Below are 19,242 nucleotides of genomic sequence, written 5' to 3'. Positions count from 1 at the left end.
CGTGCTTCGATTTCAGAAGTCGTGCTTCGATCACTCAAGCCAGGTTGCGGGCGCAAGTCGAAGCCCGTCTGTTCATCTGTCATGCCACCTACCGGCCACTTGGTAAAGCTTCCCCTCATTCAAACGTTTGAAATCTTTTTTGTGATGATGGAGGCAGTGAAAGCATCAGCAGCAGTGACCATGGTGATTGGGACAAGGATAAGGAAGCGGGTGTTCATTCAAGCGGGGTTGGGGTGAGCGCGAGTGATGGCAGCGAGGGTGGCAGTGGTGGCTGGCAACAGTGACTCCACCATTGCCTCGCAACAAATTCGCCGTCAAGTCAGTTCGCCATCATAACAATAACAAGACAGTTCACCATCATTAATGAAGACAGCTATGAGTGATGCTAGAATATAATTCAAAGGCAACTACAGCGAGGAAGAAACAAGTTAATTATTGACTAAAGGTGCAAGTATTAAATACTGTAATATCCAAAGCCTACGCTATTGAACATAGACTTTGATGGATCCCCCTGGAATATAGTTATGAAAGTATTGATTAATTAATAATATGTAGTAATCCCTCCACTGTCCGACGTAATAGAGCCAAAGGCACGTCCGGAAAATGGTCCTGTCCGGATAGTGGGCACCAGCCTCCTGGACTGGTACTTATAGACCCTAACCCAGCCTAACTTTGAAAGCCACCTAAATAACTCCCTACCGGACATGCATAGCACCTATTTATTAAACCTACTTAAGACCCTATTCACACAATAATGGACATAAAGCATGAAATAAATGAAAAGGAACCAAAGAATGAGGAATTAGAAGTGGCTGTACCTCAGCCAGGGTACTTACATCACGTTTGTGGCTGCCTTTCTAAGGTTTTGGCAGTGGTGAAAATGCTCTTGAAGCACGTACAGTAATCCAGTGTTGTGCTGCACTTAAATTCTTTGCACTGTGAGTTATAATTGTTTAACACTGCACATTGTTCTTAACTGCACCATTGCAGTTCTAACTGCCAGATAAACTGCCAATTTGCACTCCACAGTTGATCCTTTGCACTCTAAGTTCAAATTTCTTAACACTGCACAACACTGTAAAGTTCCCATGTGGTCTAGAGGCGAGGTATTGCAGTATATTCACTGTTTATTCACAAAAAACGAGCACGTGTGGCTTCTAGTGTCTATTCACAATCGAAGTTAGAGAGTTACTGTTGATGTCGGAGAAACAGAGTTGCCAGATCGCAACGGCCACATTACCAATCTCCTCAACTTTCATTACCAAATTTAACTTTTCATTACCAAATTTGTAAAGCTAGCATTTATTCTTCACTAATTATATATACAAGTGGAAATACATGTAATCACTCTCCGTATAATTAACACCATGTTCATTATTTTCACGCTATGTAGGGTAGCAGATTAATCAGAGAGAGCAAACAATCCACCATCTCCATCCTGTGTATCCTCATACATGTGAAAAATCCGATGGTAATGCATTATTCCGATTCATTACGAAACAAATTTTTCGTTACCAAATTGGCCCACATTTGGTAATGAAAAATATCAAATACCCTGACAGGGAAGGGGGGAGGGGGAAGGAAGGAAGGGGTGAAGGGGCCATGGTGTAAGCAGCTGTTTGGCACCGCGCGGCAATTTCAAATTATGGGTGGGAAAAAATTTGGATTTTGGGGGGATTTTTTTCTTTTTTTGGCCATTTTCGGTTCCGATGGTCCAGTCCCACAATGTCCAGTAAGTGGGGATGTCCGGAAAGTGGGCGTCCGGAAAGTAGAAAGATTACTGTATTTATAGAATGACGGGGACTTGTCCAGGGTGCAAATTGTCCTGACGGGGAATCGTCCGTGTTTTGACGGGGAATTGTCTTGGAACCCAACACTCACCACATAAGCTTCATTCTTTCCATATTAAAGTGTGTGCAGCCTGTATTTCTTGCTTTTATTGCTAATACTAAGTAAATATGTTTATACTAAATATATGCAAATATATGGCTGTTAAGATTTTGCGTGGGTCTAAGTGTATACGTAAAAGTTGATGTAGGTTTGTCGGCGACATGCCGGTCCCATTTATTTTTTTTCCATGAGTTTATCAATTCGCACTTCGATAAATCGCATTTCGATCGTTTTTTTTCGGTCCCAAAACCGATCGAAGATTGAGAGCCTTCTGTATATACTGTACAGTATATATATATATATATATATATATATATATAAACAGTGCACTTACCACTCAATGAACAGCAGACAGGCGTTGTAACCCGCCAGGCTGCAGCTGGTCTACAGGTATCCCATGTGGTCATGTGGCTAACACGGCCACCTTGCAAAGGTCAGAGAACTCCTCCTCCATCTGCTGGAGCCGGCTGATGAGCGGGGACATGCAGCGAGGTGATGGAGCTCTACCCACCTCAGGACTCTCTGAAGACAGCCGCAAGCTCACGTCTAACAGTGACTCATTGGAATGTGCTCGGTTGTGGGTCCTGGAGTGAAAACTGGGGCAGTGCGAGTGGTGATGGTCGTGGTGGGGAGAAGGGGCTGGCACTCGTGGGGGTGGTGGGCTTGAAGAAGGAGTCGATCTTCATCTGACAATAGGTGCAGCAATTTTGTCAGAGGATGACAGCGTCCCTGACTGCCTGCAGATCCGTCGCTAGCTTGAGTCGTACCAACTCCCTGTCACAATGAGGGTGCTTGGCATATTCGAGCACCTGCTCATTACCGGCCCACTGCGCACCAAGATGAGGGAGTGATGGAGTGGCGGGGTGGCCAGAGTTAGGGTCCTGGTCTTCGTCGCCTTCCTCTGTCTGCCCCGTAGAGACAGCAGTGGCAATCTCCTCATCAGACATCGTCTGATAACCTGGATCGCCTCTGTCGTTTTCCAACCAATCCCTCACATCCTCGATGTCCACATCCTCGCCTGCGTTTCGTAGTGAAGGAGGAAATCTTTCATGTCAAATCCTTCAAAGTCGTTCACAGCCTCACATCCCTGAAGATGAGACAACCACTTTCCAGGGTTTTGATGGAGACTTCCTTCCGAGCATTGGCCCAGTTGAACACCACAAACTTGTAATGCCGCAGATTCTCCAAGGTCCGCTCCCCAAATGTGTCGACCTCTTCCTTGTCCTCAAGCACCACCATCACCTCATCGAGGAACCTCCGATGGTACAGTCTCCTGGCTGCCATGATAACACCTTGGTCCATTGGTTGAATGAGAGCAGTCATACTAGGTGGCAGAAACATGCACCCAATATGGCCATTTTCAGCAACCAAATCCTTCTCTGACAGATACACAGGGGCATTGTCAAGGATCAGGAGAGCCTTCACCTGGGCGTGATAATGAATAACCTCCTTGACATGGTGTCAGTGGAACCAGTTTGTCGAGATCTTTGTGGTAAACCAGGCCTTCACAGAGTGGTACCACACAACAGGCAGGCTATCCATCAACCCACAGAGACAACGTGGCTGTTTTGCACATGTAACAGCAACGGGCTATAGGCGGTGCATCCCATTAGCATTGGCACAGCACAACACCGAGACACGTTGTTTGGACAACTTCTGACCGGGCACAGTCTTTTCCGTCTCTTCTGTCAGGGTGCTGATGGGCAAGGAGAGGAAGAACAGGCCAGTTTCTTCAGCATTGTACACCTGACCGAGAACAAGGCCCTGCTTCTTGATCAAGGGCTGCACTTTCTGACGAAATGGCTCAACATCCTCCACTGCAGTGTCAAATGCCTCACTTTGTGTCTCACAGCCAGTAAATCCATGTCAAAGTTTGAAATGGAGGAGCCAACCTTCGGATGCCTTGAAGTCTTGCATGTTGTTCGGGCGTGTAAACTTCTCGGCTGCAGCCTTCAACTCAGTCCCACGTAGAAGCATGCAGGCACCCCATTGCTGGCGGAACCAAACCAAAGTCTACTGTTCAGTGCTGGCGTGGCGGGGCTGGGACATCGCCTTCCGGTCGCCTTTGCAAGTGATATCACCATAGTCCTGTCCGTGCTGGGTCAGCTTGTCTCATGATTTCATGGTATCAAACAGTTGAACAGGCTAAATCGTATTCACACAAAATCATTAAGTTGGCCAGCCTGCATCAACCATCCCCAATATCTCATGCTTCTTTTCCAGAGGCAAAACCCTCCTCTTTCATTTCTCAGGTGGTGGTTGGTCCATTGTCACACACAAAAAAAGCACAGAGGAGAGTTAAAGCCTGCAGAAGGTAGGGCACCACCACAAATGCAGCAGTGAAAGCAGACATTGTTTGACCTCAGCCAAGCACGTCCACACACTGAAAGACAAAGGTGGGAACTGAAGTGCGGTACTGCTGGGAGGTGTACGATGTTGCCATGTCTCTACCCACACTTGGCTATGAGTATGCAAACAAAAAGCGGCACACTGACTTACGAGCACAAGAATCCTTTTTGCTTGGCCAAGCAAGTTTTACAATGTGGCAGAAACACTGGTTCCCCATACATCATGGGCCTAAGGAGTGGCTGAGTAATCTGAACGGCAATGTGGCTTTGACCATTCGGTAAGCAGGCAGATGGCCATGCTTGACTGGGAGTTTCTGACTAATTCACATGGCTGGGGGACTTTGACCATTCGGTAGGGAGCCGGACAGTCATTCTCGCTCTGCTTGTGGGTTACGCTGTCTTCCTAATTCGCTGCCGAAATGTTACCAGTGGTCGGGATGGCCCAGGGATTTCAACCATTCGGTAGGGAGCAGGACAGCCATTCTCGCTCAGCTTGTGGGTTACATCTGTTTTCCTCGCGTGCATCCAGTATGTTTCTGGTGATTGGGGTGGCCGGGGGATTTTGACCATTCAGTAGGGAGCCGGAAAGCCATGTTAGCTCTGCTTGTGAGGCGTGGCTGAATCGGTAGAGAGGCGGCCTGCAGTCCTGATGGACCCAGGTTCGAATCCCGGCTGGGGCAGGGAACAGTTTAAGGATTTGAATTTCATAAAAGGCAGACTTTCCTGATCTACCAGATGACCCGCCAACATGTCGTAAAAACACCCCCGCTAATACCAATACACCAGTCCTGTATGAGACAGCCCTAGCATGTATTCAGTATGGACGGTGGGTGTTAGCACCGAAGTGGTGACATGTGGAGGTGTAGGAAGACTACTGGGCCTTGGGATAGGCTACTGCCCCTGAGATATAGGCCCTGAAGCCTTTGCCCAGAGTCGGACACATAAAAAAAAAATATATATTACCGTACTTGGACATGGACAGAAAAATGGTGAGCAACCCACTGGAATTTTTTGACTTTGTAGGCTGGCTGGCCACTGAAGCCAGAACTTTTGTCTGGTTACGGAAAAATAGATCCTGATTGGGACCTAATAGAGCCAAGGCCTAACGTCCATACACAGAGCATGACTGGATACAGAGCATTACTGTATGATTTATTATAATGTTAGTTGTATTATTACCCATATACATCCACCGTCAGTTCAGTGAGAAGTAATTATATTGAGGTTTTAGCAGATTTCAATAGAATGGCCCAACTGTATAGATTTTTTCCAATTTTTTTTTTTTTGTCTTCTAAATGTTATACTAAAATCTAATTACCAGTGACACACTATATGGCCACTAGCCCTAAAAGTCCCACTCCTGCCTTGTCATGTGGGGAGCCACATATCCACCCATCCATCTGCTCACTCAACCCATCCACCACTTACCCTTCCCAGCCACCTGTGTGAGCCACCAAGCACACAGATCTCAGCCATTCACCCTATCCACCTGCGAATGCCACCCACCAAGCTCATCTGACAATGCCACCCAACACATCCATCCACTCACCTACCCACCATGAGCCCACCAACCCAGCCACCCATGCAGAACACCGTGGCCACACAATCTTGCCACCCTGGCCACCCTGGTGACCCACCATGTCAACAAACACCCTGGCGACGCACACATTCCAACGACCCATCTTGCCCACCAACTACAGTAACCCACCCTCCCCACCCACAAATGCCACCGACCCTGCTCACTCAACAGTGTCATCCATCACATGAACCCACTCAGCCCTCCAACCGTACCCACCCAGCTCTCCCTGAATTCAGTGTAACAGCAGTAATTTCTTGTTTAAAGCTGTGCATGAGAAGTATTACATCTCTTTCCAGTAACGTTCCACATGTGATGCTTGTAACATGTGATGGAGCTTATGATTTACCAGAGTCTCTTACAAGATATCACAGAGTACTAGGATGCCAATATTTGTAATATAAAGTTATGTTTTCTCCAATTTGTAAGCTCTGTATGGGAAAAATGTTAAAAAAAACGTCACACACGCTACTCCTGAAGTACTTCCACTTCATGGTCATGCCACAGTCTGACTGCAAAATATATGCAAACAATTGTAGTGACAATTCAGTAGAAATGTGGCCTGCATTCCAACCGGACCCAGGTTCAAATCCCCGCAGAGGCAGGGAACAGTTTAACGATTTGAATTTCATATAATCAGACTTTACTGATCTACCAGAAGACCAGCCGACATGTCGTAAAAACACCCCCACTAATACCAATACACAAGTCCTGTATGAGACAGCCCTAGCATGTATTCAATATGGACTGTGGATAATAGCGCCGAAGTGGTGACATGTAGAGGTGTATGGTATGTAGGAGGATTGCTGGGGCTTGGAAGCAGGCTGCGAAGCGTATGTCCAGAGTCGGACAAAAAAAAAAAAAAAAAAAAAAAAAAAAAAATGCTATTTCAGTAAAAGCCAGTGCTAGCATTCCAAACAAATGCAGTACTTATTTGGGTCAGTGATGATAAGAAAATCACTAATTCAGCTTTTTTTTTTTTTTTTTTTTTTTTTTTTTTTTTGTCATGATACATTTTTTCATGCCACGTTTTTAGTAGACAGTTTAGAAACGTTTTCAGTCCAGATTTATAAAACTCAGTGTTTAAGCTTTAAAATGACAATTTATAAAATTCTGATCAGTTCGGAGATTGACACTAAGATTGACATTTGGATGGAATGACCCTACTGAATTTGTTAATTTTACATATTTCTTCCTTTCCACCAGTGTTTCAGAAACACATTAGGTGTTCTCGTGATGAATATATGGATGTAAAACCTTCCCTTCCTTTCACACACATTCCCTTGTTTGAGATGCAAATATCGGGTCGTATTGAATCATGGTCGAAATGGTTTGGTCCATACACACACAGCAGACTAAAATTAGCATCCTTCTTCTCTCCCTCCACACACATTAGACCACCCATAGTAACGAAAAGAAAACTCCATACAGGAAGAAACATTATAAACATAATAAAGGGGAAAAACATTTATAATTGTGATATTTTTTTATTTATAAGTACTGTACACATGTTATTTACTGAATTTGCTCATGTCACATATTTCTTGCTTTTCACAAGCATTTCAACATTTGAGATGTCTTTGTGGTGTGTATGTGGTTGTAAAACAATCCCTTCCTTTCACGCTAATGCCCTCGTGCGAGGTGCTAATCACGAGTAATATCAAATCACTGCAGTTCGACCTGTTCACACAAAGGAGGACCCTTATCTGGGTAGAGTCTAATAATATCATCTCTTGCCTCTCTTTGGACACAGACTAAACCACCCAGACCACAGAAATAACTCTATCTATCAACACTTGCATAAACACTATAAACAAAAAAAAGTGAAAAAAAATATATACTTTTTTAATGAAACCTACTACTGTATATTATTAACCGATTTTGTTTGTATGACACATATCTAGTCATTTCATGTCATTTTAGCACCATTGAGTTTTTTAGAAGGTAAAAAAAAAAAAAAATCTTTGTCACCGACATCATCTGTGTAAATTTGCGCAACTTCTGCGCTCCATTGCGAAGCTCAGGATGAGTCTGTGAAGTTCAAAATTGCACTGCCAGGTGCATCTGACATTCCTCTTCAATTTAGCAAGAAAAAAAATATTTTCGTATTTTCGAAACTTGAAAAATCGACCCCATGGTCGGCCTGTGGGTCCCAACAAATTCCGGAAGCACGACTACGGAGGGGTTAAACATTAAAAAAGAAAAAAAAAAATGCATTCCACCACTCACACAAGAGAGTCAGTGATGATCACTACAACACTGCACTATATTGTACACTTCCTGTGGACCACTGTACATTCATTGCTTGGTATTCTTTTCCATCCATCCATCATCCAATCCTATATGCCACTCCATGAGGAGTGTAGGAGCCCGGGGTTCGGCAAGTTGGTCCTGACATTTAAGATGAGATTGACCAACTTCACTCATACCTTAGTGGCACTATCTATCTATCTATCTATTGCCAGATGCCATAATATCCCGTAAGGGGTGGCCATTTGACTTTGAGTTATTTGTTTTACAGGGAGGGGCACTAACCCTCCACCAACCCACTTGTTGACACATAGGGAGCACGTATGGTTTGGTTATATGGTTACCACCCAGCGTTGTAAATGGTTACTTGGCTTACAGGAAACCATTTGGCTTGTCACTCAATGTAAAGCCACCTGTAAAGGAAAGAAAAGAAATAAGAAGTGACAGGCAAGATGGGAGAAATAGAAAGAGAGGAGGGCAGGCACAGAAAAAGAATGATAAAGGCTAAGGAAGAAGTAGGCAGCACTACATCAAGTGAGTGGATGATGGTCGCCACCACCTACCACTATTGGCATTATGTAAGCAATAAACCCCAACCATTCCTTGGATATAAACCTACGCCTCAGTCCGATTGGAGTGCCTAATTACCCACTAAACCACCAGGTGCCATAATTTGGTTATATGGTTACCACCCAGCATAATAAATGATTTCCTGGTTTACGGGAAACCATTTGGCTTGTCACTCAAGTGTAGAGTCACCCATTGGCAGAAGGAAGAGTAAAGAGCGAAGGAAAGAACGATACCGAACAAAATTCATTAAAAGAACATAACGTTCAGCCAGCTCAAGGTAGTCATTAAAAACCGAACTTTGTTAAAAGAGCTTTCAATGTATCGAAGGTTTGCTGTACTTGGGTAGTATGATGAGTAAGGATGGAAGTTTGGAGAATGAAGTGCTTGGAAGGGTACAAGATGGAAGAAAGGTTGTTGGTTCTTTGTAAGCAGTGATAAGGAAGAGGGAAGTGAGCATACAGGTAGAAGTAAAACAATCGCTGTATGATAGTACTGTATTGTGATATCAACTCTTTCATAATTATGGAAGCGAAACTTGGACCATGTTGAAAGGACACAAGTCAGAGAGTGAGAGCAGTGAAAATGAGTTATGGTATGTGAGAGGAGAATGTAGAGGTACATGGAGAGACTGACAAATGAGGAAGTGAAGGAGCATTGTAAAGTGGATGTGGATGTGATTGCAAGCATTAGGAGAAATACACTGAGGTGGTTTGGCCATGTAGAGAGGATGGAGAATGAGAGATAACAAGGAGAGTGTTTGTGAATAAGGTGGAGGAGAGGAGAGGAAGAGGGAAGGGGAGGCCTAGGATGAGATGGAGGAATGGAGTGGAGAGGTATATGGGAGAGGGTGTGTGTGAGCTGGGAGGAGGGCAGTGAAATGGCAGGGGACAGGGCGTCATGGAAGCAATTTGTTTGTGGCCACCTCTTACGGGATTAAGGCGTCTGGCTATAGACAGGTAGATAGATATAAATTTATTATATTGTGGCAACAGTGCTATGTCCATACTGTAGTGCCAGTAGTAGGATACAGGCTCCATTTTCATTGAATTATTTTCTTTGTTTGCCTTCCAGGGGGACTCGCCTTTTGGAAGGACAGAGGCTTACATGAAGTTGGACCAGCTGGGCGAGGGTTCCTATGCCACTGTGTACAAGGGATACAGCAAGTGAGTTACGTGTATTAGTAGTGTTTTAAGTACTTTCTTGTACACACACACACACACACACACACACAGAAAGATACTTTCCTTCCCCACTCAAGAAAGAGAGAGAGAGAGAGATTTTCCTTCTCCACTCTCACTCTCCCCCTACCCTTTTTTTTCCCCTCCCCTTATGTCCATCATTTAAGTGATCCATTAATCCTCCACTTTCATTTCTGCTTTATCATAAGATTTCAGACTGCAGGACCTCACAACAATGGAGTGAAGTCCATTTTGCAGATACAACTTCGGCAAAAACTGTTTTATGTAGGTTTACTTGTAAAGGAGCTCTATGAATATGATATAGATAGGACCACTAATTGTGTGATGGGCAGTGTAAAAGATGCATGTACAAACAGTTATTGTACAGTTTCACCCCAAATCTATCTATCTGTCTATCTATGTATAGCCAGACGCCATAATCACATAAGGGGTGGCCGTTTGTCTTTGAGTTAGTGTTTGTATGGGAAGGGGCACCAAGCCCTCACCAACCCACTTGTTGACATGCAAAGAACACGTGTGGGTTGGTTATATGGTTATCACCCAGAATTGTAAATGGTTTCTTGGTTTACAGGAAGCCATTAGGCTTGTCACTCAATGTAAAGTTACCTGAAAGGAAAGAAGAGTAATAGAAAGTGACTGGAAAGATGGCAGAAATAGGAAGAGTGGAGGGCAGACACGGAAAAAGAATGATAAAGGTTAAGGAAAACATAGGCAACACTACATCAAGTTAATGGATGATGTTTGCCACCACCTACCACAGTTTACTCAAAATAATCCTGTAAAAATGCCCAAGGCTTTCGTATATGTGATTTCTTATGAAAAACGCTTCAAATTGATGCAGATTCTATTACAGTACTAAATGTTTGGTTTTGATGGAAATAGAACTGAAGTGCGTGTGTGTGCATATACTGTATATATATATATAGAGAGAGAGAGAGAGAGAGAGAGAGAGAGAGTAGTAGACTTACCACCAGTCAGGCAGGGCAGTACTCCCAAGGTGAATGGAATGCTGATGACAGGGAGAGCAGGAGCTCTCATTTCATCAGCCCTCAGGACTAGTTCCTGACAATCTCCCTTTGCTGAACTTTTTCAGTGTCTCAGTAACACAGCGAGTAAGCCAGCATGCTTTCCAATACAAGTTTTTCCAACTGTCCGCACCATTTTACATGCACAGTACACGTTACACTTCCTTTTCAAAATTAAAAAAGGAAATTGACAGACATAATCCATGCCTTGGAGTCCCCAGGAGGGGGACCATTATGCCCCCACCATTCACCCCTCTCCCGGTGACGACTCCATGACTTGCCTGGAACCACTGTCTGACTCATTTCTTCTTCATTTCTGCAACATTTGTGGCCTTTCCTCTAACTTTCTCTCTGTTGAACACCACCTCTCCTCCTCTAAACCTCACCTTCTCTTTTTAACCAAGACTCAGCTGTCTGAGGCAACTGACAGCAAACCCTTTTCTGTATCCTCCTACTGTCTTTATACTCATTTCAAAGCCAAAGGTGGCTGTTGTGTATATGTATGCAACAACTTATCTTGCTGTCGTGTTCCTGAACTTGATTCTTCTGAATTCTCTGCTCTCTGGCTTTGGCTTTCCTGTCTTTCTCTGACAAAATATATCTACACTGTTTACTTAAGAGACGATATGGAACAAAAGTATTTGCTAATTGGAAAAAAATTACTCTTTCATCCCAAATGTCTTCGTAGGTTAGCATTCAGTTCCACATTCTTCATTCGGTATCACTCTTCCCAATATATTTCGAACCGACTGAGCACAGTTATTTCTGCTCCTTAAAGTTATTGTACATTTACTGCTCATTCTTTTGTTTGTTCTTATGTGTATGAGTGAAAGAGAGACGACTGATACAAACAATAATGTATTCCATTATCGCTTTCATAGCTGCTGGCCCTGAACAACGCCTTACTGTACTGGTCCCACATGTTTTCGTAGGTTAGCATTCAGTTCCACATTCTTTGTTCGGTATCACTCTTCCCAGTATATTTCAGACCGACTGAGCACTTATTTCTGCTCCTTAGAGTTAGTGTATTTACTGCACATTCTATTGTTTGTTCTTATGTGTATGAGTGAAAGAGAGAGAACTGATACAAACAATAATGTATTCCATTATCGCTTTCATAGCTGCTGGCCCTGAACAACGCCTTACTGTACTGGTGTCAGTGACGTTGAGTTAGGGTGAGCTAAAAAAAACTGCGAGCAATGATGGGAAGGGAATGAAGGTCGCTGGTGTGTTTACATGACTCTACTCTACCATCTCAAGCAGTCTGGCATTCACAGTTCACTTTGTACCAGATGTTTTCGGCCGATGTATACATGCTGATGTAACACGCATCCTAATTATATTAATTCTTACACGAATCATAGCAAATCACAGGATGGGTTTGGGGGGGGGAGGGGGGGAAGCCAGGTGTGCCAGACAAATCTTCTCATATAAGTAAGAAAAAGAAATTGATTTTAGAACTTTGAAAAAGTGGTCCCAAGGCCGAACATGGAAGCACGCAAATATTTGAACCCACAGCCACTGAGGGGGCTAAACATACGTTTTACTTTAAGCAGTAAAAGCACCTTACCAAATCAGTTGTTCCTGATAGTCTGTTATATTTTTCATATCATTTCTGGGTTGGTAAAAACAGTGTTTCTTATTAAATCTGTTTCCCCGTCATTTTTAGCTGTTCTGGTGTGACAACTCTTGTTCATTTCGTTAACATAATGGCGGAAAGGACTGTTCTTCCCTAAGTGTTTAACTAAACCTGGCCTAACCGAGCTTATCTGTACCTAATAATTTTAACCTAACTTAACCTCCAGTTGGAAAATTGGGAAACGATATCCACCTTTGAGCACATTGAGTATCTTCCACTGTGCTGGAAACAATCGTAGGGGAAAGTGATGATAATAACGGGGAGGAAATTTTTCAGCAAGAAAAAGTAATTTGCCAAACTGAAAGTTGTCATAAAATTACAGAAACAAGCTGGAGGATTATGCATTGAATTGATAAGGTCTTTCTGCTGCTTCAGGTGTACAGTGAAAGACACAAGTATCTTCCCAAAGTCTGACGAACATAGCGTGGAAAAATCGAACCATTTGAAACACACACTAGTAGAAACAGGGCTTTCATTGTATTTTGCCTGGTGTAAATTTTCTTCAGACTGAACTGGGAAGATAGTTGTGTCTTTCACTGTACATTTACCGGTAAATAAATCAATCTAACTACTGTATTTCCAATTTCCTTTCAAGAGTGACAGTACGATGCTGTTTCTTCATTGCACTTGGTTCCCCGGTTGCTGGAGATGATGCAGGGCACTGGGGAGGCATGGTGAAAATACAAAAAGGTGAAGAACAGCGAAAAACAGCGTAACTTACAGCGAAGCTGAGAGGAGAGGATGGATGTGACTCGACTGGGAAGCGCGCGAAAATGTGTTTACCAGAGAAGGGTTAGTTTGTTTTCACGCCGCAAGCGAGCGCGGCGCTGTGCAGCGTGCCCATTTTGAATTTTTCGTATTTCCTCCTGTATCGTTTTTCGTACCATTGAGACAGATACTTTCGTATTGTGGAATTTGTCCTACAGTTATCGCTTTCGTACCATCGGAAATTCGTACTTCGAGTTTTCGTATTTCAAGGACTCACTGTACAGTATATGGGAAATAAGGGTGAGGTTGATTTTTTTTTTTTTTTTTTTTTTTTTTCTGTGGTGCACTGTGATAATTTCAGTAATCCCTCATTTATCTGGAGATAATAGAGCCAAAGGCATGTCTAGATAGTGGCAACATCTGGATAATGAACACTATTCCCCTACCATACCCAGACCCTACCTATACCAAACCTTCAACCTATACCTAACCTATTTGTACAGTACCTATGTTTAATTTGGCAGTGTTTTCCAGTCACTGAGGCATATTTAGACATCAAAACACACAAAGGAATATCCAGAGTAATGCCAAACGCCAAAAAAAAAACTGCAGAAAAACCACTGAAAACCAAAAAACACCCTACCTATACACTACTATATGTACAGTACCCTTCATTATTTTGGCAGTGTTTTCCAGTCATTCTGTCATATTTTGACATCAAAACATATATGGGATTATCCAAAATAATTTTCAGTACCAGAAAAATCATACCAAAAAAAAAAAAAAAATGAAAACTAAAAAAAAAAAAAAAAAAAAGTACCCATACACTACTGTATGTACAGTACCCCTCCTAATTTTGCCACTGTTTTTTCAGGTCAGTCTGCCATGTTTAGTAAACAAAACACACATTGGAATATCTGAAGTAATACTAAACATCAAGAAAACCATGAAAAACAAAACACTGAAAACCAAAAAACACCCTATCTATACACTACTGTATGTACAGTACCCCTCCTGATTCTGGCATATTGAGACATCAAAACACACACACACAGGAATTTCCAAAGTAATGCTGAACACCAAGAAAACCATGAAAAAAAAAATGAAAACTAAAAAACACCCTACCTATACACTATTGTATGTACAATACCCCTCCTAATTTTGGAACTGCTTTACGGTCAGTCTACCATTTTGAGACATCAGAACACACATAGGATTATCCATATTAATGCTAAACATTAAGAAAATGCATAACCATAAAAAATCCACAGAAACCTGATGACGGTTTGAAATCAGTTATCCGTGACAAGTGATTGCTCCCGGGGCCAAAAAAAATTCCATGGCCAAATAAGCCACCAGAAACTGGTTAAATTGATAAAAATTTTATACCATCATCTTTGCTGGTGTTTATATTATAGGATAAGCTAATAAAAACACATAAAACTGATAAGTAAAAATACAGAAATGCATTGATAATAAAGTGTTCAGGAGTAGTTAAGCATATGTCTAGATCAATTTCATGAGCTTTCTAGTGGATTTTGTGAAATTTCGATATGACCAATAGTAGGAAAATAAATAGCAAAAAGCTTTGAAAACTCGCGAGTCTGTGTTATCACCACGGAGGAGGGTAGGGACTGAGGGAGTGAGAGGGGAACCAGGAGGGTATGGAGGAGGGATGGGATGGGGGGAGAAGCGAGGGTGTGGGCAGGATTCTTCCCCTTCTGTCAACGGGCAGACGTGCGCTTTTACCATACATTTGCTCGTGGTTTGCGGTCTGTTAGACGCCGATTGGCCATGTGGAAACACAACTCAAGGTGACTGGGGTACTTTCGACGTTCGGTAGAGAGGCGGATGGCCACTGTCACCAAACGTGTATTCATGGCTTGCGGTCTGTGTTACAACCCCAGGGACAGTTAGGAAAGACTTAAGCCGGTGGCCCTGCAACTTTAGAAATTGGATGGGGATGCATATGGAATTTTTGACACCGCTTAAGGGATACAGTCATATTACTCGAGTGCTGAAGGTTCGTTGGGAGTGATCAGACGAGCACATGACTTTGACCATTCAGTACAGGGGCGGACGGATATTTTAGCTCTGGTTGTGTGTTACAGCCTACTTTCCCCAGCGACCACGATACTATCTATCTATCTATCGCCAGACGCCTCAATCCCGTTTGGGGTGGCCACAAACAAATCGCCTCCAAGTCGCCCTGTCCCCCGCCATTTCACTACCCTGCTCCCAACTCACACCCCCCTCTCTCATATACCTCTCCACCCCATCCCTCCATCTCATCCTCGGTCTCCCCCTCCCTCTTCCACCCTCCACCTCGCTCACATACACTCTCTTCGTCAGTCTTTCACCCTCCATCCTCTCCACATGGCCAAACCACCTCAGTGTGTTCCTCACAACGCTTCCTATCACATCCACATCAACACCACAACGTTCCTTTATATCCTCATTCGTCAGCCTGTCTCTCCACGTGACTCCACAAGCTCCTCTTAAATAACTCATTTCCACTGCTCTCACTCTTGACTTGTGTCCTTCCAACAACGTCCAAGCTTCACTTCCGTACGTTAGAGTTGGTATCACAATACTGTCATGTAGTAACTTTTTTACTTCCATGCTCACTTCCTGTTTCTATCACTGCTTTCAAGGAACCAGCAACCTTTCTTCCCTGCTGTACCCTTTCAAGCACTTCACCCTCCAAACCTCCATCCTTACTCATCACACTACCCAAATACTTAAACGTACTCACATTTTCCAATTCCTCACCATCCAACCTCGCTATACATTCACTGACTTCACCTCTCTCAAAGACCATCACTTTACTCTTCCCTACATTCACCTTTAGGTTCCGTTTCTTACACACTCTCTCAAACTCATCCACCAAGCCTTGCAGCTCCCCTTCATCTTCACTCAACAACACAGTATCATCTGCAAACAACAGTACAGGGAGTTTCCAAACACTATCCTCTCTCACCAGGGCCACTCCAACATCCACTACCCTACCTTGTACCTCTTTTATTACCCCATCCATGTACAGATTGAACAACCATGGAGACATGACACATCCCTGTTTCAAACCAACTTTCAAAGAGAAAAATTCACTTAGTTCACCATCCACACGCACTGCAGCCTTAGCACCATCATACATACTCTTCACAGCATTCAACAACTTCCCATCTACTCCATATATTCTTAACACTTTCCACAATCCTTGTCTATCCACCCTGTCATATGCTTTCTCCAAATCCATGAAAGCCGCATACAACTTCTTTCCCTTCTCTAGAAACTTTTCCACTAAAGATCTAAGAATGAATATCTGATCTACACAACCTCTTCCCTTCCTAAAGCCTCCTGTTCTTCTCCAACGAATTTCTCTGTTCTTTCTCTAACTCTGTCTATAAGTATCCTACCATACACTTTTCCTATTATACTAAGAAGACAAATGCCCCTATGATTACCACACACTTCATTTCCCCTTTTCCTTTGTACAAGGGAATAATTATACCTGACTTCCAATCCTCCGGGACTCTACCTTCCTCCCAGGCCAATCTGCACATCTTCCACATCCATTCTACTACTATCTCTCCCCCATGCTTCAGCATCTCACCACACACTCCATCAATTCCTGGGGGCTTTCCCCGATTTAACTTTCTTCATTGCTTCCACAACCTCTATCCTACTGATTTCTTCCTGTCTTCTCACCTCCCTCCTTCTCCCAGCCATTCCCCAGCCACTTATACTCGCAGATTACTTCCATCCTCTACGTTCAACAATTCCTTGAAGTGTTCTCTCCATCTGCTCACTTTTTCTCCCTTCTCCACTAATAATCTACCATGTTTATCTTTCACTCCCCTGCTAACTTCACTTCCACCCTGTCTTACTCTTTTCACTTCTCTCCAGAACATTTTCTTACAGTCCCTCCACTTTACACTCAAATTCCTTCCAAATTCCTGATCCACTCTCTTCTTACTCTATTACTAATCTTTTCAACTCTCTCTTCCTTTCCAAATATAACTCTCTCTTATGCATATCAACTTCTTCAACGCACAAATTTCTCATCCATTCATTGTATGCTTTCTTCTTTTGTGCCACAGCCTGTTTCACCTCTTCAGTCCACCACGCTGTTCCTTGCACCCCCCTCCGTCTTCTCTTCCTTCCACACACCACATCACATGCTGCACATATTTCTTCTGTAAATATCTTACACACACCTTCCACGTCTCCCATCTGCTCCAATTCATATTTGCCCAATCGTTCCTCCACTTCTCTCTTATACTCTGCCTTTTTCTCATCCTCTTGTAACCTTTCCACTCTCCTTGCAACTACTCCTTCCTCTCGTCTTTCCCTTCTTCTATTCCTCCATCTTACTTGCATCCTAATTCTGGCCACCACCAAGTAGTGGTCAGAAAGGCCACTCCCCCAACCTCTATAAACTCTTGCATCCAATATACATCTTCGCATCCTTTCATCCACACACACATAATCAATCATTGCCTTCCTTTCATTCAGTTCACCACCCACCCTTCTCATCACTCGCCATGTATACCTGTGGATCATTTTATGCCTGAAGAGGGTATTGGCTATTACCAACCCCTCCCAGCACAGATGTCCACTAACGCACTCCCATTCTCATCTATCTCAGCAGGCACACCCCACTCACCAACTATTCCATCCACCTTCACATTACCAACTTTACCATTCATATCACCGATCAAAAACACTCTCTCATTCCTTCCAAACTTTTCCATGCACACTTCCACATTTGTCCAGAACTCTTCTCTCACTCTTCTAGCACGATCTTGCGTTGGCGCATACACACACACAATCGCACATTTGTATTCCAACTTTTAACTTTACCCACACAATCCTTGACCCAACTGATCCATACTGTCTTATGCTCTTCTTCCATCTTTTACTCACAACTATACACACTCCTTCCTTTGCCCTCTCATTCTCATCTACTCCTGCACATATACCCCATCCATACTCCCATTCTCTCACACTTTCTCCTCTCCATTTTGTTTCAGTTATTCCACATACATCCACTTTCGCATCCTCAAGCACCTGGACAATCTCTCTCTCTTTCACCTCATCATTCGCTCCTCTTACATTCCATGTACTCATTACCAAGTCCTTTGTCCGGTCCTGGGTCGTCAACGTTTGGTCAGTCCTTGTCCGAGGCTTCTTGTTTGTTTTTTTAGTTAGTTGTTTTCCGGGGAGGGGCACTAACCCTCCGCCAACCCTTTTAGTCGCCTTTTACGACAAGCAGGGATACTGGGGGAGTATTCTTGAAAACCCCCCTACCCCCAGGGGTAAATTCAGATAATGGTTTAATAGAGCCTAGGTCCAGTATCCAGATAATGAACACGCCTGGATAAATGAGGGACCACTGTATCGTAGAAGGTTATAGCTGTAATGACATGTAATTATTCATTTCTATATTGACTGTATGAGGAAATAAGGGTGGTGGTGGTGGTGCTTAAGAGCTTTTCTGTGATTTAGGATGTTTTTAGGCATTACAGAAACTTTGCCATGTGGATTATATCTAGAGAGTAAGCTGTAATTCTAGGCAGTGCTTCCTTTAACCCTGGAATAAGGTAGTAAAAAAAAAGAAAAAAAATCTTACTCAACCAGAGCAGGCCCTGTAAAAGAAGGACAGCAGTTTCTGGCTCATTACATATGCAACAGGTCAACTTTGGAACTGTCTTCCCTTGTCTGTATTTCTTTTTGTCTGTGATCTCCAGTCTTTTGAATGCAGTGTGTCCAGACGCTTTGAAAGAATGATTCTTGAATTTGGCTCTCATATACGGTATACATTTTTTTTCCAGGAGGGAACAATCTTGTGGGCATCTGACTTTTGGTTCCTTCTTTCTTGCATTAAATAAAGTTAGTTAGATTGTGTAATCAGGGTTAAATAGAAACTGATGACACACCACTGTGTATTAGGTATGTTGTGCACTGATTCCACATATTGTGAAAATGTATTGTAATTGGCTCTTGTGACATAGCTAATACAAGCTATGTTGGTTTT

The 19,242-nt window shown here is 43.1% G+C and overlaps 1 protein-coding gene across 1 annotated transcript in view; it reads left to right on the top strand.

The window, feature by feature from the left end:
* The window catches only part of Eip63E (cyclin dependent kinase Eip63E), a gene marked incomplete at its 5' end in the record, with an annotated part of 709,236 nt that overhangs the window by 502,703 nt on the left and 187,291 nt on the right, over positions 1–19,242 (top strand). Inside the window, one exon of the mRNA XM_080266993.1 lies at positions 9,706–9,797. Within this exon, the coding sequence (XP_080123119.1) occupies positions 9,706–9,797 (92 nt within the window). The remainder of the gene's footprint in view (positions 1–9,705; positions 9,798–19,242) is intronic.

Source organism: Coenobita brevimanus, chromosome 23 (genome assembly GCF_032717465.1).
Source record: "Coenobita brevimanus isolate Jiangsu-jjx chromosome 23, ASM3271746v2, whole genome shotgun sequence".
In the NCBI taxonomy this organism is placed as follows: Eukaryota; Metazoa; Arthropoda; class Malacostraca; order Decapoda; family Coenobitidae; genus Coenobita; species Coenobita brevimanus.
Note: the sequence above shows the minus strand (reverse complement) of the source record. Positions and strands in the feature narration are given on the sequence as shown.